At 36.7% G+C, this 23,151-nt stretch overlaps 1 protein-coding gene across 8 annotated transcripts in view; it reads right to left on the bottom strand.

Moving 5' to 3' along the window:
- TRPM6 (transient receptor potential cation channel subfamily M member 6) overlaps positions 1-23,151 on the bottom strand; it is a 98,335-nt gene that overhangs the window by 41,557 nt on the left and 33,627 nt on the right. For 7 of the 8 annotated variants that reach the window (XR_010352281.1, XR_010352282.1, XM_064403211.1 and 4 more), the window contains 17 exons: positions 22,590-22,714; positions 21,650-21,821; positions 20,210-20,384; positions 18,788-18,911; positions 17,659-17,731; positions 17,444-17,544; positions 13,351-13,485; positions 12,758-12,811; positions 10,395-10,535; positions 9,027-9,161; positions 7,763-8,043; positions 6,475-6,703; positions 5,745-5,891; positions 5,004-5,138; positions 3,862-3,990; positions 1,573-1,824; positions 483-657 (listed from right to left, as the gene is read on the bottom strand). Coding sequence is in view for 6 of the 8 variants with exons in the window: in XM_064403211.1 (XP_064259281.1) it covers positions 483-657; positions 1,573-1,824; positions 3,862-3,990; positions 5,004-5,138; positions 5,745-5,891; positions 6,475-6,703; positions 7,763-8,043; positions 9,027-9,161; positions 10,395-10,535; positions 12,758-12,811; positions 13,351-13,485; positions 17,444-17,544; positions 17,659-17,731; positions 18,788-18,911; positions 20,210-20,384; positions 21,650-21,821; positions 22,590-22,714 (2,583 nt within the window). In the remaining 2 variants the exon portion in view is untranslated. The remainder of the gene's footprint in view (positions 1-482; positions 658-1,572; positions 1,825-3,861; positions 3,991-5,003; positions 5,139-5,744; positions 5,892-6,474; positions 6,704-7,762; positions 8,044-9,026; positions 9,162-10,394; positions 10,536-12,757; positions 12,812-13,350; positions 13,486-17,443; positions 17,545-17,658; positions 17,732-18,787; positions 18,912-20,209; positions 20,385-21,649; positions 21,822-22,589; positions 22,715-23,151) is intronic. The other variant, XM_064403214.1, reaches the window with a different exon arrangement.

Here is a 23,151-nt window from a genome sequence, read left to right as displayed (position 1 = left end):
TGATTGGTTTTATTTCTCCTATGTGCATATGGTTTATCTGTTTAAGAATGTTGCCAGGTAACTTATTTCTCCCTTTTTTTCCCTCCTTTTATTCTTTCTTCCTTAAAGGGAGCTTTTCTCTTTTCTCCAAGAGATCAGCAGCTTTGGATTCACTTAATTGGAAATTTGTTTCACTGGCAGATCCCCTTACCAGGAAGTAGCTTAGTATTAGTTCCTGTGTGCTATGACCTGATATTTGCAGTATATTTAATTTGAAACACTAAATTTGAAGGGTTTAGCATTTAAACCTATCTATTTTTCAAAAATAATCTCATATTTTCAAATTCACTCATGCAGTATTACTCATTATGGACACAGGTATACTGGAGTCAGAACTGTTTAAGGAAGACTCAGTAGGTAGTCAAAACTCAGGAGACCAAAATGGACATGCTTCTGTACATATTTAATTTAAGCTGTTGAACTACAGTCTCTAAATTACCTACCATCTATTTCTCCAGCATAGACCTCACCAAACATCATCCAGTAGGGCTGAAATACAATATCTCGTGCCAGTGTCCAAGAAGGGGGCTCCTCTGGTGAAAGAATCGCCTTTCGTGACACCCCAAAACTCAGCAGGACTATGGCCATCATGATTACAATATAGAACATGTTTCCTGTCTGGAAGACATGTTTGTGTAAAAGAATTAGTTGTGTTAATTATATGTAAAAGAGGCATTCATCTTAGGGAAGAGTATCAATCACTGTTTTTACAAATCAGAATATAAAACCACGAGTAATAATCTAATATGCTCGAGGAAATAAAAATATTTTGTTTCTATGACCTGGACTACATGAGCATTTTGTAGATGTTAAAATCATCCTAGACCCAAAAAAGCCACAAGTCCTACTTGCTTCACATGTTCCTCTTATATCTTAAGCAAGATCTAAAAAATGCAGAGATCTTACAATGGTGATTTTGCTCAACGGTGCTTCTTTCAAACTGAGAGCAAGGAACGGCAGTGAAAATTATTTTGCCTCCTAAGCAATTGCCATGAAAGACAGAATATAAAAGTTAAGAGAGTTTTCAGTAACGGAGGCAAATTACAGCAGGAATCCTCACATGTCCCTCAGGACTAGACAGTTGTTCAGAAACAATTCTTACAACAAAAGAGAAACAAGATTAACTTTGGTTTCACAAAAATTTTGACAGATAAACAGGGATATAGTTGTTTGAATCAACAAGTAGCACAATAATGAAACGGCTTCCAAGAGTTAGGGGAACAACCTGTCACAGTGAGCCCATCTCCAAGAGGCAGTGACTTTTCTTTCTCCTGTTACCAAGCTAGATTGGCAAACTAACTCAAATGCAACCCTTTTCCAAGGAACTAAGTAAAAATGGCTTTTGTGAATAAATTAAAGAAAAGTGTAATCTGATTGTAGTTAACCCACAAACAAAAAAAATGGTATTTTCAAGATAAAACATTCACTGTGAATCATTAGACCACTTCTCCTTTTCTGTCCCTTCTAGTTTTACATATTCCTGAAGGCAGATGCCTTAGCTACAGAAATACTGCTCCAAAGCACAGTACTTACCATTTTCCCAATCATTGTCAGGTATGGGCCAGCATGCTGATTCACAGCAAAAAGGTCAAGAAGCCGAGTATACCAAAATATGATATCCAAGCAGTAAAGCAACCTCCCTGCAGTTTGAACAGGGGGGTTGGACCACCGCAAACCAAAACCAATCATAAACAGGATGATAGCTACAGAATCAGTAAAATTCCAGTATTCATAAATCCACACCTTCACCTTTTGGCAGAATTTTCCAGGTTCTGAGATAAATACCTGGATAGAATTGGGAGAAAAACACCATAAAATGCCAATAAAATCACATATACATTATTTAACCTTTTCTGTCTGCATTATTTAATGATATTTGGGAATGTATTATTTCCCCCCCTTTCTTTTTTTTTCCTTTTGTCTTGTACCCATTTACTATATATTGCCATTCACCATCAATTGAGTTTTTTACTTAATCTACCATGTCATATTGCTCAAGAATGCCATATCAAATGGGATAGCTCTTCCTGAAAAAAAATGGATCCTGAACCTGAATCCATTCACTAAAAGGCACATAGCTCAGTGGAATACTGGAGCAGCCAGTAAAGAATTGTTACACATACATATTATTAGAAATTAACAAGCGTTTTCTAGAGGGATGGTCACGACCTGCAACGACCTTTTCATTAATCCCGAAAGTCATGGAAAGTACCAGCCTAACCTTGCCACTGGGAATAACAAATGACCTTTGTTTCAGATTAAAAATATAAAGAAAGATCCTTGTATTCTGCCAAGGACAGGTTAAAAGAAAAAAAGTGCTGGCAACTAGCAAGGTAAAGAATGAAATATTTACTCCTTGAACTGTAAGGTGCCCCAAAGGGATTTTAAGCTTCACTGAGCAAGCACATGAAGTGTAATCCTTGGGAGGAGACAAATAAAATGTTTGCACATTGCCACAAGTGAGGCCAATTACGCAGTGCTATGTGAGATCACACTGATAAGTACCAAGCAAAGGAGAGATTTTGAAATGTTATGCCCTGATCCTGCAAGAATTTATGCATACGAACACATTAATGTAGACAAGTGATCTAGACTAATTCACATGAGTAACTAGTTACAGGGCCTAAGGCTTCAACAATTATTTGATACAATCTAGAGAAACAGAGGTTTGCAGCTATATATAACAAGGCCCTCAGCAGCTAAGCAGCTGCATGGCTAAAACAGAGTGTCCTACAAAGTCTTTGCCAACAGACCAGAACTAGAACATGGATAAAGAAAATCAAGTAAAGACATCAATTTCAAAGTGTCCAACCAATGATACTAGAAAGAAGAAATGTTCTTTCTGCAGTCCCAGCATCAAGAAGGTGCAAGAGAGCAACAATGATTTCAAAAGTGCTTGCTATTTTATGTTTAATATTTTTCTCAGTTAGGAAATTCTGTGTAGATTTTTTCAGTCCTGTCTCATGTTCACACAGAACTTGAAGTCCATCCAAGCTCTGATATATTCCCAGAATTTTTACTGTCCCTTGGAATCCTTCACCTCTCTGATGGTGATTTCACAGTCTTCTGAGTGATCTGTATTTACAGTATCCTTTTCTTAGAACTGTGGCTGGCTTTTTGTGGCTAGCTTAAAATACGGCATTTCAAAAGTCATACAAAAGACTATTCATATTATTGTTATTTACTATGTGCTGATTCTGCAGTGAAGGCATGTCAGAGCAGATACAATAATTGAGGAAATAGATAGCTGCATTTGTCCCTAGACTCTGGTTTGGAGCTCAAGGTGCATTCAGAAGCTTAGGTCTAATCAACTGCAAATAATTGCGATAATTTTGGTTGGAATATTTTTTTTTCTTTTTTGTCTTCAATAAATCCAGCATTAAAAGTTGATTGTGGTTTTTTCCAAATGCATTTATGGAAAGCTGGCTAGATTTGAGGGAGAGGCATTGATTATTCTATGCAAAACATCTATTAATTCATAACAAGTTCTCACTCAGATTAAATATCTAAAGACAAATTTTATTACTAGAAGTCTAATGGTCAGCTCAAGAAAATTAAGGACCAGATGCCTACATTAAGATTCTAGATCTCAATTCTGCAGTCACCTACACATTACCAATCAGCTCTACACAGAAAAGTGGAGAATCAAGGCCAAAATTTAAGATGCATTTTGATGCCCCAAGAATTGGTCTTCTAGTAAAAGACTTCCAATAAATAAATGCTATACATAGTTATCCATAAAAATAAAGCAGGATTTAGCATTCTTCAGAGAGGTATTCCCTGATTTATAAGAAAGATGAGAAGCACGAATGGAAAACTTACCTCCCTGACTTTTTCAATAGCAGTAGTGAAAATATAAATGATAACAAGCCATTCTTGCACACTTGGTCTTGGTTCCATCTTCACCAACACAGTGTAAGTAAAGAGCATGAGGAATGCCAAGTATGACATCTGCAAAACACACAGTGTATAATCCATACACACAAAAACATCTAATAAATTTCTGCAAATAAAACAGCGGATTGCCTTCACTACAGGTACTCAAACTCCTGGGACACTGCCACATTTTTGAGCCCAGAATCTTTATTCCAGTTCTCAAAAATTTTGTTTTGTTTTGCTTTCGTTTTATGGGCATGTCCCTAAACAACACTGGAAATTGTTACTTTAATGCTGTAAAAATAGGTAGGAACAGAAGATAAACAATTGCAGCATATGCTCATCCCCATAGAAGAGACAGATGTTTTTATCTTGGATGTTGGACTAGATGGCTTCCACAGGTCCCTTCCAACAATAACTATTCTGTGATTTTATTCTGTGATCTGCACACCATTCTGTGAATGCGAAGGCAGTCTTATGCCTTTATCCTAGACTTCTCTAGGGACGAGCAACAATTCTCAAAGTTAAATAAGTCACTGCTGGTTAATCTGTGCCTTCCAAAACACAGAAACAATATTAGGTGGAAAACACATATGATCACAGCCTGATCTTAAACATCCTGTGCTCTGCTGACACAGGGTTACTGAAACTAATTTAATAAATGCACATTTCCTATAGCAAATGATCTCTTATAGATAAATATTTGCTTTTCCAGAAACAGTTCTTAAAGAAAGGAACATGAATATCAGTGAACTATTAAAGGTACAGAAGGCCACCTTCAAATCTATGTCAGCTTTGCAACTAACCACTGTAAAAGGCTGTGCTTGAGTTTTTCTTTAGTTCCTTATACTTGTTTTTCTGGGCTTTTGTGTTTGTGGGTTTTTTTTAGTTCAGTTGCATGATTGTAGCAGACAATCTTTACAGTTAACTGTTAGAGAATTGGCTTTCAACCATTCAAATAGCTTCCCATCTACACCCACCACTAAGTGACTGCAAATCCATGCTAGAAAAAGTAAAAGCAGGATTAAGTGGCATTTGAAGGACCAAAGGAGGGGTTTATCAGTCCAAGTTCTAGAATGATTACTAACCGTATGAAACCAGAACTTGACAATTGGTGCATTGTAGAACTCATAGATTTTTCTAGTTCCAGGCAGGTTTCCTTGTCCACCATCTCCTTGGCTTTCATCAGACTTCTGAACAGCCTTTTCTACATCATAACCCTTCTTTAAAAGAAAACAACATTTTAAAAGTAAAAAACAATGGTATATAATTGCAAAGGTAGTGTTGTTTCAGAGGGAAGACAGACAAAAATGTCTAAATACACCAACCATTACTGAGCGGGGTTTTGTCTGGTTACAAATATCTCATTTGCAACAATCAACACACACTCTGTGAAAGATGGTCTATATGGCACAGCTACACTGTCTGTATATTTTTTAGTATTTTGTATAAGAGTATTTAAGGAAAATCAGTAGCCTGGACTTTTGCTAGAGACTAATAGATAAAATCAGAATTAAGCAGAACGTGTGTGAGCACTTTTCCTAGCTGCCTCAGGTGGGGCTGCTCCCTTCCTGCACTAGCAATACATGTGAGGTTGGGAAGGATTTCTCATTATGGTCAGCACAGAGGTGACATCAAGGACAGATGAAGTAACTTGTACCACATTCACTTAAGTCCTTATCCAAACTAGGGATCTAACCCATACTTCTGGAGAGAACTGGCCTCCAGCCATTTCATTCCACCTGATCAGCATCTTCCCACTCCTCAGAACTGCACTGTGGTAAACAGACAGACTCTGGCACACAAATGACTGATCCACACAGACTAACCAAAGTATCTTTAGAGCTGACTGGGCTCTGTTCTCCATGATACCATAACTGGTGGAAGTCTTGAGACTGAGGCACATGAGACATCTCTGCTTTGCTTTTGAACTCCAGCATCAGGATGGTGGGAGGCAGGAGAATACTCATAATGACCTAAAAGAGAGGTACTAAATTTATTAAGCAGTGATAGCATAAACCTAAGGCCACGGTTAACCATGTCTGGTGCCAGCACAAACCCAGTGCAATTCCACTGGCTGGGGAAGAAGTCCTTGGTGCTGGGAATCTGTGTCACACAGTCTGACAGCCTCTGAAGATTTGTGCTGCTCTTGCTGATCTCTGGCTTTGAAGAGTGTCATTGTATCTGGGGATGCTTTCAATACAGCTCCTTTTGTCTGGAAAGCATCCTGCCCACCAGCAGCTCTGCCAGGGAACAGGCAATGTGGGGAAGCAAGAGCAGGTGAGGAAGGATTAAAAAGTGCTGAGAGAATGGGAAGAGCAACAAAAAATCGTTCATCCTAATGTCATTCCACCCATGCTTTTGCAAAGAAATAAAACAGGAGCAAGTACTGTTTTCCCGCCCTCCCTTGCTTTTGTTTCCCAGATACTCATGTACACATTCCAACACATGCTTAACATAGCTGTCTGAAGCTGCATTAGTTGTGTCCATAACCAAAAAAACATATATTAAGCATCTAAAAAGCACCTAAATGGTCATAAAAAAGCAGACCAATGCTACCTTAAACCAGGAGTTCTTCCGCATCTTCAGGCGTCCCATCCACATGTCGGTCAGCAGCATCTGTGTGCACGTGTGGGACACAAAAGGCCGCAGCCCCACAGACACAGCCAGCTTCAAGCAAGTTGAGTTGCTCCAGTTTTTCAGTTCATAGGTCAGCAACTTCATGGCCATCTGCTCATTTTGTTTGAATGCTTTGTCCAGCACATCTAAGGCAAGCTGCCCAAATTCCCTAAAGCAGAAAGGAATTAACAGTCAATATAACAGGGATCAGAGTTACTCAGAGTTACTGCTGAAAAGAGGTTGTTGTGAATCCTCTGGTAACTAAAGTTTAGCTATCAATCTCAGTAAGTATGTTTCCTCCCATTTTTCTCATTGCTTTATCAATATACCTAGTAAAAAACAATTTGGGATGTAAACCTAACTGTTTAGTCCTAATCACAATGTTTAGGGTCATCCTGTTTTGTCATTTTTTGTTTTGTTCTTAATCTCACCCAGTGATCAAAGTGGACCCTACAAAGTTCTTTGTATTTGCTTCAACCATCAGATTCATCACCACTGTGGGCAAACATTGCAGCCAGTTGCAAAAGTCTCTTTTTGGACTGACTTTGAAACACTTCTGCAGAGAAGGCTGTTAAAGGAAGGCACATACCCTCCCTGAAATTAAGATTTGGAGCTGCATACAAAAGAACAAAGTACATTTTATTGCACCTTAAACATTTATTGAATCTTAAGCATGAAATATACAAAGCAGAAAATACATTGCCAACAAGAAAAACTACCAGAAAACACTAAATGAAAATTACAAACTCAAAGAAAATTCTTGGTCTACTTCCTTTTTAATTCAATTGGGTATTTCACTTTCCATTTAGTCTTACACAGAGCAGGATTTAAGAACTGATTTTGGTTTGTTCATTACTACTAGCTATAAATTTGAACAGTCCAGACCTATGTGCCGTTTGGCTTTTCAACAAATTGAACTGGAAGAGAAGCCACAAGGGAAATTTCAGCCTTTCACCTGACCATTTAGCAGATAATGAGATATATATTACTCACCCATGTTTTCAAAAATGCATTTAGGTAATAAGCCAATAGTTTTCCTTTAACTCTCCATATTACACACCAGTACATAGATCCATTGTATAGTATCAATAGTGAATATCTGAAAGTACTTTTTTTTACTCCATAATCCATGGCATCACTAACTTTACTAACTTTTAGCAGATTAGAGTAGTCTCTAACCATTTTCAGCACCAGAGAACTTTAACTGAAATAAAGGGAGAACTCATACTTTGAATACTTCTTGAGTTCTTCTGAAGTGTCATCCACCATGTTGCTCTGTTTAGCTTCATGTGCCATTGCTCTGTACAGTTTACAAGCAACAACAGCTTTGACCATGGCTTCCTCTCCATGCTGCCAGAAGAACATAGCCATCTTCTGTCTTTTCATCAATACTGCCCAAACCAGGAGGTCATTATAGGGATAGATGAAGCCAGTTGACTCATAATTCTCTGCACAGTTTATATCCTCTTTTGATTTCTTCTTATACTTTGGGAAAGGGCTGGATCTTTCCTATAAAAAGATTTTTTGTTAAAAAAAAAAAAAAGTAGGGGAAAGAAAAAAAAGAAAACCCCAGTAAATGGCTGAGATTCATGAAAATAAAACTGCATGCAAATCTGAATTGCAAGTAGCAAACTATTTGATAGCTATATACATTTAAGTCATAAACCACAGCTAGGACCATGTTCAGATTACCAATGCTAAGAAGCTGGTAACATTGATGAAGGAAAAATACACCTTGCTCTGCATCCATGTTTTTCATGACTTCCCTTTCCATAGTGTTGGGCACTCTGCAAATGCCATAATACCCCATGCTTTCACTCTCTTTTTTATATGTGTCAGGATAGAAGACAAAGTACACAGTAGACTGAATTAAACACCTTAGATACTTAAGGATTATTTTCCCTGTCTGTCACACTTGTAATGTAATCTTGCTATACATTCATATCTGGGTATTTCTTGGAGAATGGTACAGGAAAAAGGATCTTACTGATGTGAGGAAGTCTCAGTGCTTTAAATTCATTTTACTTTATGTTTTGTCAGATAGATAGATAATAGATAGATATTAAAGCCAATCTTTGCTCTTCTACCATTCTTTCTCTGAATGTACCTCTTAACAGTCTTACTATAGCACTTCAATAAGCCATTCATGAGAAAGCATTAGGAAAGTCAGAGAACTCCTATGTTTCTTCCAAATTCAGAAGAGTTTTCACAGATGCTTTATACTCAGAAATTTGGTGATACCACATGTCAGTGAATTAAAGCCCTTAGCAAGTAAAGGACAGAAGATAAAAAAACTATCATAGAGTCTGAGCTTGGTTTCACCAATAAAATTACAAGATTTGTACTTTGTGAGCAGTAAAGCATTGTTTCCACTGCAATTTAAGTAGAATCATAAAAACTAAGAGCCTGACGAACATGTATAATATTTGTCAATAAAATTATTATCAGCCTGATATGTCCTAAGCAAAGTCTAGAATAAGCAATTATATTACCTTGTATTTGTAAGGCTGTGCAGCTCTGAAGAACTGAGAATGCAAAGTACTTTCAGTGGATCCCATTCCACTATCCGTCTGATTACTCTGATGAAAGGGATGAGACAGGCTTCGAGGCAAGCTGGAGACCACTCTCTAGATCCAAAAGCAAACCATAAAACATGAGGAGAAATCACAAGTTAGAAATAAAGTCTGCTGGTACTTGTTGACTACAATAGTGCATGTAGAAATTGATGTTATTCAAAAACTAGTGAGTCAAAAATTACCATAACTACCACTGAAGCTTATGCAATCAAGATTCTCCACTCATAGCATCCACAAATTGCAACAAGCAGGGTTTCAACAGATGGAATCACACAGTCTGGAAGCTCTTCCGAGTGCCAATCTTTATATAATGTGTCATAAGCTGTTTGAAAGACAGAACTCTGAACTTTTTGGTGATAATTTCATCTGAAGGATGGCATATCCAGGATCTCTGTAAGTTTTGTTTAGTGTTGGCTAAGAGGGAAGGATGTTAGCAGCTGAATCACTAATGCTCTTCCCAACAATTCTAATTATATGTATATATGTTTTCACTTAACACTTTTAAGGTCATAATTCATTAGGAAAGAGCAAAAAGTATTAGAACTGCTCACATCTTTTTAAAGCATTACGCTAAAAACTAGTGGCACAAAGAAAGCTTTGTCTCTCTGTTTCTAATCACTCCAAGTTACAAGTTTCATTATTTCTTCTCCTTTTCCCTGATAATTATGAGGTTCTTCTCTTAGTCATGGAAACATTCAATGGGGATGGGAGGGTTTTTTTGTTTGTTTTTTAACATATGGAAGTACTTAAATGTCCAGTTCTACTCCAGAAACTGGGAGTCATTTTTATGCAGTAAATCTATACCTTTTGCAATGTTGGGAATGACTTTCAATTAATTTATTGAGAATCTAGGCTGTTTTAAGCTACTGACTTTGGGAAACCAATAGGGAGCATGCTGACATGCCCTAAGTCTTCTTCAAGGCATGTGGAATTTAGTATTTCCATGAGCTGGTTCCAGCTGCAAGAAGTAAATATGTAACTGTTTCAAAAAAAGGAAAATGGTGGTTGGCACAGTCTTGTCATACTTTATTGATGAATGATAGACAAAACACAACCCAGATACTGGACACAAAGGTAAATTTACTGAAATAATAAATAATTTAACAACCACCAGTACTCTTGAGGACTTGTCTCTCTTATTTGCAACCTCCCTACAGTTCTCAAACAGTAAGCGTGGTACACATTTAAATTATACTCCTCGGACAAACCAGGATGACAACATGAGCTATTTTCAGATGTCACATTTTGGCTTTTCTTGGTGACCAGTGTTTTAGAAGAAGCTACCTTGTGTTTTCTGTAGAGATCATTGTAGAGAATTCGGAAATGCTTCCTTGTGTAGCTGCTCCGATAAGCTTCACCAAGGAGGTACTCTATCACTAGTCCAATGTCAATCAGTGATATCTTGTAATCCAAAGAAAGGCTATTCTGAAACACCAAATGTCACAAATATTTCATGTTGCTGTTATATGAAACATTCAACCATGTCATAGTCCTCCTATTGTAAGGGAAAATCTGGAAAAACACATGTACACATTCATTATGCATGTGGAACTCTTCTAGAAAAGAGGGAAAAATGTGATTCCTGAAGTTCAGTGTACCCACATGGCATATTTTGCAATGTTCATAAGATCAGCTGCATCTAGCAGTGAGGGTAACTGTTCTTCAGGACAAGCACCAACAGCAGAGGTACAGATAAAAACCTTCTCACAAGAGAAAGGCAGCGTGGTATGATTAAGAACTTTGATTAACTCAAATTGAAGAAGTAGATGAAGCATGCATTTAAGCTGGAGCAGAGTAATTCCTAGAGACTGGAAATATCCTGTTGAGGAACAAGACTGTCTTGACAACTAGGACAACAGCAGTACATGCACTAGATCTACCTTCTGAGTATCTCACCTGTTCTGCTTAAAGCACCAGTGCCCATCTTACCTCCCCTGTCCTTCCAAGACCCAAGGTTTGTGACAAATTCTCTGAAGAATACATTCTCTTCCATGCAGATTTAAAAAAAAATTGGTAAAACCTTAAACTGCAACTCGTTGAAGTGAAAAATGGGTCTGTATATAAATGGGATCAGAGATGTTATGTATTCCCGGCAGTGTAAGCCTTTCAGACTGTGAAAAGTCTTTTTCTTTAATGGACTGAGGGTGTTTTTTCAATACGCTTCAGTGGCAAACTTCAGTACAGTCAGCGAAGGCCACTTAGTCCCAGGTCACTGAGAGTTAGGCAAGTATTTTTGAATACTAAGCTTGTAGATACTTCTCTCTGCACTAATCACCATCTTTTACATCATCAGAGCAGACTGCAATGTATCTTCATTCAATCACAGCAGCAGCAAAGCATAGTAACAGAAAATATTCTGAAATCCATGGTCACATCACTCTGTTGACTGTCCCAACTACAGTATCACCATGTTTAATTAGACTGCAACTGCACAACCCATTCACAGAGCACTTATGTGAACTTACAGAAGCTCAGGTGAATAAGGCTTTTCAGCATTTAGACCTGTTTGCAGATCCCAAGCTTAGCTTAGACAAAGGCAGTGAAAGTTTTGAAATTATGCAGACATTTTTAACATTAATTCCATTACTGTATGTCAGATGGGCAAAAGCTTCTCTTTAGATCACACACTGGGCTTTCTCAAAGTGTTCTGAGATATATAAAGACAAATATATATATGGTTTTTAGAGACGTGATCATATCAATCACTTCAGTGAAGAAGAGAGTTTTCTCAGCCTGGAGAAGCTTAATGTTTTTTCAAGATTTAGACCTTTCAACATATAGGTTCCAGATTTATAACATAAATTAGATCTTGAATATGTTCATCAGTATGGAAAAACATGGGAAACAGTTTGTTTGGGAGACCAGGATACCCTACATCTACCTAAAGAATCATAAATGGGATTGACATGAAAGTCACCCACCATAACAAAATGATAGCACAAATCCAACAGAACTCTGCAAACAGTCAGACTTGCCATTTCATTTTATCTTAGCAATCACACCCTGGAAAGAATTAGCCAATTAGTCTAGATTTGGATCTAGGAATCTCCTGTGTTGAAGTCTAGATGCATAAAGAACAGCTCATCCCTCCTGGCTAAGCAGTGCTGTGAGAAACAGGTAACAGAACTGTGAAATAAATTAATGATGTATCTAAATAACAAGGCTGCTACTAAATCACTAATGGAACCAGTGCTCCATGCAGTAGTCATCCACTGCCACCTTCTGTTCTCCTAGGCAATGCAGCACATCCAAATATTATTTCTTGTCACAGTCTCTTTTCATTACTGGTCTAACAAGGAAAGACTTTAACTTTGGGGAAAAAATAGGAAACCTTAAAGCAATGAGTATAACCACTGCACTAATTCACTAAGTCTTTTGTACAGTCACTTCAAAATGTCAGTTTAGTAATGTGAGAAAGAGAGTCTGATCTGGATGAACTACTCAGTTTTGAAATTAAAGTACAGGAGCCTTGGGAGCCTCAGCAGCAGTATGATTAAGATGAAACCATTTAGCAGATATAGGACTGCAGTAATGAAGCTGTCACTTCTATTACCAAAATTCCCCTGTATTATCTAATAGCAGCTTGCCAGTGGACACTGAAATATTAATCTAGTATTTTTGTCCTCAGCCTTTCCTATGTCTGTTACCTGTTTCACATCTCGAACTAGATGATGTAAAAGCAGATTTGATGGTCCTTGTTTCTGTAGTGTGAATAGAAAAGACAGTAAAAAAACATGTCACTCTACACTAGAAAATCAATACATATAATATATATAAGAAAGCAGCTTAAAAAATCTACAAAACAAACTACTGTGATAAAAATTCTCTCCACTCTACCCACAAGTCTTTTCAAAAAGACTTCAACACCAATCAGCAACACCTCTACTATCTTAAATCTTGACTTATTCTAGAAAGAAGCTAATATAGCTTTGGTCTAAACAATATATCATTTTCATCAAGGTAAGCATGAATTACATATCAGATTAAAATCTGAACATATTTCTTATCAGCTTCCAATGAGTACTCAATCTAGTGACAGTGAATCAAATATAACAACCTGCTATATCATTACGAAACCCCCACATTACAATCAAAAATAACCAAACCCATTAATTTTCCCTTTTTTAAATTCAAAAATCCTTCATAAAAATGTGGCCTAATCATCATATCCCTTAAGCAAAACATCATTGTTTCCAGACTTTCCTGTCTAAAGTGGTACATCGGGATTTCAAATACTCACTGTATTGTAGAGTTCTTCCAAACGAGATATGGTAAGAAAACGGTGCATGTTCACTCCATGTTCTATTAACAGTTTGACAAAATCCACACGATCCATGACTAAAGCATCCAGCATTGCCTGTTCCAAGGCACCAACCTTCAAATGGACAGAGTTGAAGGAAAATATAAGAAAATTAATTTTGGAAATAAATAAAACATTCCTGGAGCTAGTAACCTCTCCACCACACTGACTTGTCTCTGTGTATATTTAAAGTGCAAGTACAGAAGAAAAAAATGCTGGAGGAAACATTTGTGTAAAAAGCCAATAGAGGGGAAGGAAAACAGTTTCCATAAACCCAATATACGTAGAGACGTCTACAAATGTAACTTCACAATCAGACTCTGATAATACATTCTCTGCTCTGTAATTCAGTTCAGAAGATAAAGTATGATAATGCAGGACAAAGAAGGAAGCCCTTTTTTTTTTTGACACATGACAAAAGCTTTTTCAAGTGCTACAGAGAAGTCTCTATAGAACTGCAAGTTCTTTAAAGAGATTTTTTTTTCAAATATGAGAGAGAACTTGAAAATAGTACATTCCATGTCTATATTGAGGTTTGACAGAAATTATTTTAAAAGATGACCAATTAATGCTACAGAGTTCTTGTACATAAAAAGAAAACTTTTGCACTGATCCTGAATTATTGGGTTTTCTTCCAGAAATATTTAAGAATGACTGACCATTCGTGTCTGAAGAGGTCAGCAGCCCTTTGTTAACTATTAGAATGGTATTCTTTGGTATTTGAGGTAGAGCTGACATTTAAACAGAAACACAGCCACAACTGGTTATAACCTTTACCTTCTAAATTTCTAGGACTAGACTTCTCAAAAGAAATTATCATGACACATGCACAATTGTACATGTTCCCTTGAAACACTTAAATAGACAGAAATATTATAGGAGTCCACAATCACCAAAAAACTGCACCTTAAATATGTAACTCAAAATTTCAACACACAACAGCAATAACTCTGCAGAAGCTGTAGCCCCCCAAAATTGCAGGTCTGGCAGTACCTGACAGTCAGAGATACAATTGCTTCACTTTAATTGAGACAGCAACTAAGTTAAAGGCAAGCTTTAAAACCATCCTTATAGGTTTGGGGGTTTTTTGGTTTCTTTTCGTTTTCAGTGTAGGAAAAATTTTGGGGTTTTATTCCCTGATCAGAAAAGAAAAACATTCAGGAGTATATGTCATCCTAATTTTTGCTTGGAGAAGCAAGAGATGTGAGGCTTGTTTATTTTGAAATCATTAAGTCTTATGTGAATGGGAGAACACAATTATTATTTGACAATGGCTTTTCATTCAAAATAGTGCTGAACATTGCACTTAAATAGATATGAACAGATACAAAGATTTTTTTCAAACATATCAGAAGAAGAGGAGTAAGAGTAGGGGGGTTGCCAGTGGACCCGTAAGGACAGAGGATGACCAGGTATAAAAGAAACACTTAAGGCTATTGTAGACATAGCAAACTAATTTGTTGTCCTACAGCTAACTACCGAACAGTCTGGGGAAGTCCCCTATCAAAGTTGTTCTTTATGGGAGAAAAATCTGAGGAACTGTTTCAAATTGAAGTATCAGTAGAAAAGATTATAGAAACCATCCATTATGTCATACTGGCAAATTGTCAGGAATTTGGTATTCACCTAAGAGTTTCCAGAGAACTGAAGTACAGCTGAAATAAGCCCCTTTAATATCAGAAGCATAGACAGTAGATATGAAATATGAAAATTGTTAAAAAAACAAGTTATCAAAATATGGCATATCAATACAGTTAGGACTTTGTAAGGACAAATATAACAGATGTACAATAATAACAGCATGAAAAAATATAGCAGAATAAGTGGAAGCAAGGTAGTTACATTGTAGACTGAAATCAGAATTTTGGCAGTGACAGGCAGAAGAAAGTTCTAGTGGACTTATCTTCTGCAATCATGAATATAAACCAGATATAAATTAAAAATATTTTTAAAAAGCATTTTTAAAGCCCATACAGCCTATTAGGATTTGTCCTTAAGTTAATATAGAACAATATGTAAAATAATAGTTTTTCCCCAAATAGCTAAATGAGAATATTGAGTGCTGATCTACCTATCCCAAAAGATGACTTTTACATCTGAAAATTCAAGTACACAGAAGAGCAGGAAATATTGTCAAAAATATGGAAAAAACAAACCAATATTCACCTTAGAAAAACCAGGAGTAACACTCAATAAGTCCCTGAACCCTTCTGTGTTGAAGAGGTGGGGATAAGAAAAATGTTATTATTTCCCCCACACACAGAATTCATGGCATAACTTCATCAGTAAAAGTTCTTTAGATCATCAAGTCAATCAGCAAATCTAACACTGACAAATCCACCACTAAATCCTGTCCTCCCTAAGTACCACATCTACACCTTTTAAGCAGTTCTGTCGTTGATTACTCAACACATCCCTGAGGAGCCTATTCCAACAGTTGATAACGCTTCTCATTCATAATTTTTTTCCAATATCCTATCTTTAATTCATGGTTGCTCAATTGTAGATATCCCAGACATAGTCCTCCATATAGTCAGCCTTATGCATCACAGAAAATATGGTCTGGTGATTAAAAAATCAGGTCTCTTGTTGTGGCAAACAACCCCCTATGGCCACTCAGATATATATACACAACTGCCCATTTTTCAAAATTTACATTTTAAAGAAGAAAACACGCTTGTGACTGAAAAAAAATTAACCTTGTAATTCTGTACAGGGAATTAAAGAATACTTCTGGGAAGTATTTCTTTGACCATTTTATTTCTTGAAGATAATATTAATTCATATAACAAATGGGAAAAAATGTGTTGAGGCACATACAGTTTTATATTTGTCATCTACAAAAATCTTATGTACACAAAAAACTAATTTATGGAGGGTTATATTTAAATACTGGATTACATATGAAAATTTGAAAACCATTATTTAAATTTAATTAATTAATTAATTAAATTGCTGCTCTGTGTTCTTTCACACACGTGTAACTGTTGCAGGTCTAAATCATGTTTTGCCTTCTGTAAGGACCTAAAGAATGCACTTAGCTGTCCTGAAACACTGTCCTGATAAAATAAGCCCCCACAACAGAACCTGAAATAAGCACAGATGGCACAGCAGGAAAGAATTCATTCCAGGCCTAAGGGAGGTAAAGGTTTGATTAGCATCTGGACAAAAATTCATACTGTGGCAAACTGTGAGAAAGGAAACCAGTGCTTATCTGTGTGCCAACACAAGTTATGGGATTTCCCATATGGGAACAGCACATCTTGTGAGTACCTGGGACTTAGACTGTGTAAAAGTAGTACCTCCAGAAGGACAATTCAGGCACCTCACCTCTGAAGACAAGGGTGAAGAGTAACCAACAGGACACTGCAGGAATCCATGTGGTGGTATCTTTTGTTTAACCTCTCTCTCTCACTCTCTTTCTCTGTCCCCTTCTCATACCTCACATTTACTGTTAAAAAAACCTCTACTATTGAGTATGGTCTCTTCTACATCTTAAGTTGAGAAGAGACATCTCTTATAATCGGGTCATAACTCTCTCTCATTGCAGCTATTCCTAAGAAACTATATCTAAAATAATGGCGTTACCTTTTTTTAATCTGATGATTTACACTGGGATTTACACTAGATTCTGTCTAGAGCTACAAAAACAGACATAAGCCCTTTGGGGTTTATATCTTTGGAGAAAAGAGTATTCTTAGCTACAATGAAATATCCCTAACCACCACTGATTTCCAACACAGGCTTGCAAAATACATATCCAGAAGTATCACTGAAACTACTTGGAAAATCTCACGGCAAAACAAATGTTAGGATATCATTTCTTCCCTGGAAAAATAAATGCAATCTGATGCACTGTGTAGTTGAATACTTCAGTATTTTACGGATAATTCTCCTCCAATATCAAAGCAGACTACAGAAGACTGAGTCCAATCTTGAAACTATTAATTAAATCTTGACAAATGCAAATAATGAAAAATTAGTCATCAAAAAAAAGAGCAAAGACATGGTGAGAAAGAACAGGTAATAGTACCTTCCAGTGTTGTCCATAAACAAGTATGTGTTTCTTGGCAATATCTAGCTGGTTCCAGGCCAATGCCAAATCTAGCTGATCTGAAGCCGATATATTCGTACCTAGGAGGCAGCAAGGATCTATCAGTTTTCACACATTTATGTTACTGCCTTATTTTGTAAAGATAAGCCAGTGAGACTGCATGCCAGATAAAAACAGGTCGTATTTTTCAATACCTTTCAAGAGTGCCGTCAGAATTGCCAAATCAATGTCCTGCTCGTCTTCTGACTCAGCATCAAATATGGTAATCTGTTAGAATTGCAGAAGTACAATGTTTGAGGTGAGGCACAGAAGTCTGTAGTTATTTCTTCTTTGTATGGGCTGTGGTAGATTAAATCATACACATTTCAACACAAACAATGGCAAGGGTCCAGACCCAATTTTTCTTTGCTTCAGACACGTGCACCATTTTGGTTCTCAATGCAATGGCACCCCAGAAAAACTGGAATAAACCTCCTGCAGGAGTCTACATGAGTTTGTTTCCTTTTGATTAACCTCTAAACATGAAAAATGTAAAAATGCAACATTGCTGATATTCACTCAGTTCTGAGCTAGAAAAGAGACGCTCGAATAAAGTAATACAAAAAATACTAAAAATGTACTGGGTGGTGTCCATTTTAATGATTGTTAGTACAACCATCATTATTTGCCTAAATACTGGAAACTCCAGAACTCTCATATTTGAAATGTTGTGACAGACAGCAAAGTAACTGGAAAAGGGGAAACAAAATTACCATTTTTAAAAAGGCTGAAATGAAAGACCTGGGAAACTACAGGCCAATCAGTTTCAGCACAAGCATGGAGCAGATCCTCCTGGAAACTGGGGTAAGGCACATGGAAAATAAGATAGTGATTGATGGCAGCCAATATGGTTTACTCAAGTGCATGGCCAGCAGCTGGAGGGAGGGAGGGGATTTCCAGTTACTAGTGGTGTTTCAGAGACAAGTTCTAGCACAATTCTGTTGTGAGAAAAAGAATGGAAGGAAACCTTTCTAAATTACAAATAAGACTCTAATAGAGTAAAAATATAGGAATTAATTGATCTTGCCTTTGAAAACAAAGATATTTGGTATTTTACTAAAATCAGAAAGGCTCTCAATTTATTAACAATAGCTGAAACTGAAAATTGATAAGTTGACTAAACAGGCTCTGTAGAGCTACTCAATATAGAAATTGGCACAGACACATTTGTGTTATCTTTATATTAGATATAACACCTGTGCTCATGCCAACTCACCAGAGAAAATGCAAAAAGGGTAATAGGAAATGAAGGCTTCCTAAACACAGCACATGAACCCTACTCACAGACTCTCTGTGTTTCATGCATTCCATCAAAACATGAAATAGACGACTGGACTGTTTCTGTTCCAACCTAAATATGTTCTGAATCATCATTAAGATCTCCTCCTTCACCTGAGGGCACAGATCCCTAGAAAACAGACATATAAACAATGATGATTCTGTTTTAGATATTTCCTACCCACCCAAATGACTCTTGAGAAAAGATGAAACATAGGAGAAATTTCTTTTTTTTTTCTACTTCTCTGCTAACTTAATCTGCCTTTCAACACAAAACAAAGTTATCCCATAACATAAATTATTAATCGTATACACATTTGTTCTGATATACATATTTATTGTTGAAAATACAACACATGAGTAAATTAACGATTTTCAGAAGATTTTCTGTGAACATAGAGCTAAAAATTACTAAAAGTGATTTTTCTTTCTTTCAATAAAGAAAGAAAAATAGGCATAAAATGAAATTCCCTTACCATTTGTTCATTAGACTTCATATCTCTCCCATTTTTTTCTGATTTGTGTTTTTCTGTTAACCTTTCCATTAATGTTTTCCTTTTTTTTTAATTGCAGGAATTTTTTTTAAATGTCATAAATATAGGGAAAAAAGCAAGTGAAGAAAAAAGTTCACAAATAACACACTAGGGGCAAATACCACATATCCAAAAGTATATTCATAAAAGACAATAAGTAAACAATTAGGATATAAAGTTTATTAAATACTTCATTTCCTTAAATGGGAGTGAAGACAGGGCACATCTTTAAAATGCATTTTTTTATTTTTAAAAGCTCTTTGGAAAACTTTTACATATAATATTAATTTGCTATGCAAACATATATTTTTATGTCCAATTTGGATGCAAAATTTTCACCAGGGTAGGTTCAATGGAGCCTGCAGCTGAGGCTGGACTGGTGGTGACACAGACACCTTGACAAGGATGACAAAACTGGGCTATCACTGAGTAACCCAAGACCAAAGATGAGGAAACTTATTCTTCCTTCTACTCCAGCCTGAGGCTTCTGCAGCAGTGCCCCCCCGCCAGCTCTAGTCCCAAAAGTTTTGTACAATCAAAATCCAAGCCCACATACAGAATATTGATAGCTGGAGACATGGCCGAGATGAAACAATTGCAAATACTCTGGGGGTAGTCCATGAGTCCATGAGCATCTCACCAAAGGTGAGAAATTTTATAGCTCAGAGTAGCTACATGCAGTTTTCTCTCTTCAAATAAGCCATAGTAAATTTGGCAGAACAATTATCTCAGCTCTACTTTGAGGCAGGGAAGAAAGAAACACCACAGAAGTTAAAGCTGGCAAAAGACCAGAGAGCCATCATTACTAGAAGCATTAGAAGTTATCTCAGCAGTTTTGAGAGAGGGGTTTGCAGGTGCATGCCAGACCAAGGCAGAGCATCATGCCTCTACTCACTCCGTGTCACCCGTGTGCTTGTGGGCAAATGCCAGGATATCTGCAGCTCTGCCAGTGCCCTCGTAGACCACCACTGGCACTGCTGGGCTGGCCCTCACGTACTCCCGCACCATCAGGATCACACTGGGGCCTCCTTCCAGCACCAGCCCAACTGTGGGAACACCTTGGCCCATTCCTGTTTCAAAACACACCAAAGCAGTTACAAACAAATCTCAGTCACACACACACAAAAGTCAAAACATCAGGGAAAAAATATTTGTACATGGTTCAACATGGAGAGGAAATCATTCCTTCACCATCTGTAATGTCACTTACAGCTTTTAAGACTTTCAAAAAACTTCTTCGACCAGATCACAAAAGATAATGAAAACTGCTGAAAAAACTGAAACCATCAGGAAGAACACCCTTCTAAATATTCCTCTTCCCTTTGTAATAGTTGTCACATTCAAGGACATTTGAAACATGTTCAACAGCCACATATTTACCTATATACCATATTTACCTAGCAACCAGGTATTTCTTCAGAGACTCTTTCAAGTGTTACATCAGCAGGGCAGGTTTTTTTAAAAAGCAGAAAAGAATTTAAAGCACAATGCAATATAAATGAAAGTGAAAGCATGACTTGCAAAAGCTCATACTAGGAAAATATAAGAGTCTGAGTAAAAAGTTCTGTACATGAGCATGTTAAAAATTGGGTTGGTTTCTAAGTTTGTCAATTCTATTATGTGACAGATAAAGGAAGCAACATCAACATCATAATACTAATGCCTTTTAACATACCTCAAGATTTGAATGACTAAGTAATAGTGAACTTCCACAAAAAATTTGTACAATCTAGTGCATAAAAGGAAATAATTGTCTATGTAATAAATATTTACTTAATTATTTATTTATTGTAACTTATTTACTCTTAAAAAATGGTGGAAGCAATGCAATCTGTCAAACATTGGCTAAAGGTTTTACTTCTGCAACCACTCTTCATTGCTGTACTTGAGGAGGTCATAGCCTTGCAATAGAGAGGAATGATGAGGGCAAAAGTGGTTAACATGGTAAAAAGGATTTTAATTCCATTGAATGTAACAATCTTTCCATCTCACAAAATGCTAGAGAACTATCTAGTGGTGAAATAGTGACCACATAAAACTGTGAAGTGAGCAAATGCTCAATATTTATTAAATAATCTGAGTAATTTAGATGTCTCGTCTCTACAACTGAGAAACACATTTGTAAGTTCATCATATGCATAACTTTATAAAAATGCTGTCCTTTTCATTTTCCTGAGTTTTAGAGTTCAAGACACATACAATTAATGACATTTGACCTCAGTGAAAGCTATGGCAAATGAAGATGTACAATATGTAACATGAAATGTCAAGTACCTCCCCATCTTTTAGGGTAGGTTTTTCTGTCATAAAGCAGATATGCCACAGCAATACTCACTTGTGTGTATTTTTTGAAGTGATATGTACTTCTCCAAATTCCTCCTGAGCATCATTTCATTCCCATACTTGCCTACTGTCCCATCATCTACCATTAGAAAATGAGAATGCATGCTGTTGAGCGTACTCAGCTTGCTGAGTGGGTTACCAAGAGTCTGGTACAGGCAAACTACCTGAGAAAACCAAAAAAAAAATGTCCTCAAAGAAACCAACAAAATACCACAATTTATGTTCCCTTACTTGTATGTATTTCTTCATCATTGTGCAGTTGTTCAAAATTCTCCATCATGCTTTTTGAGCTACTCAGACCTTTGATTCTTAATAGCAACAAACCCATAATTAATACCTCTGGAAACACTTCTGATTAGGTTTGCAATCCTTAGAGTCATTACCTGGCATTCTTTGCAACAGCTGGAACACCATGGTATAGTTTCCTTGGGTTGTATTCCCATTAAAAAAACATGACCTAACATTTAACAGGAATGATTTCACCTTACTACTTAAGTACTTTTAGACACTTGAGTAGATTATGCCCCCACATAAAGTCATAGTTTGTGAATATATAATAGACTGGGAATAAAATAATACACATATTAATAGCTAATTTGTGTACACTGCTAACCTGACTGTTCATTCTGAATCTCAATTTAGAAAAACAATTTACAACTACAAGAGAGTTGCCCACATAATTGTAAAACTTTAAAAAGGAATGGCAATTTCCTATAAGAGAAGAATTTTAAAGCTAGTCATTTATACACTAAAAGCAAAATGCAGTGCCTCAACATGCCACAAAATTCTGTGGCTGAGTAAAATCTAAGCCCCTATTATAGTGATAAAAGGATCAAACTAGTGAATTAACCTAGAAGAAAATAAAGCATTCAAGAAAACTCTAACATCCCACGAACATGAAGGCTTTTGTTATTTAGATGCATCCAACTCACATCTTTTCCAATGAGATCCCTCTGATTCTCAATGATACCCCATGGAGGAATCCCAATAGCACAGATCTTTCTCAGGTGTGGTGAGGCGCGGCCTTTGAGTGCATCCCCCACATGCCTGGACACTCCTAGACAGATAATCAAATTATAATTTTTGTTCTATATTCAGAGACCTGCTACAGGACACCAAGAAAGTTTTCACACCACATAATTTGTATTGTAGTTATGTTTCAAAGCCAAAACATTGCACCCAACTTGTGTATTTGATGTACATTTCACAGCTCAGGTGTAATGTATCACTGCTTCAAACTCAGTACATATTTCTAATAAATAATATTTTTACATGTTGCTAATGGTGCTCTTCACATCTATAAAAGTTCATTAGTTACATAAATGCCCAGGACAGCTCTCCTGTAAGATCACCAGGTTGAATAACAGCTAAAGAAGTAAAACTTCCAGCTTTACAGTTTACTCACCCTTCAGAGTTTTTGAGAGTAGTCCAAGGGGATTTTCAGCTACTAATAGGCTAATTAATGGATTATCCTGATTCAAAACTTTATAAATT

This window comes from Passer domesticus, chromosome Z (genome assembly GCF_036417665.1).
Source record: "Passer domesticus isolate bPasDom1 chromosome Z, bPasDom1.hap1, whole genome shotgun sequence".
Taxonomy (NCBI): Eukaryota; Metazoa; Chordata; class Aves; order Passeriformes; family Passeridae; genus Passer; species Passer domesticus.
Note: the sequence above shows the minus strand (reverse complement) of the source record. Positions and strands in the feature narration are given on the sequence as shown.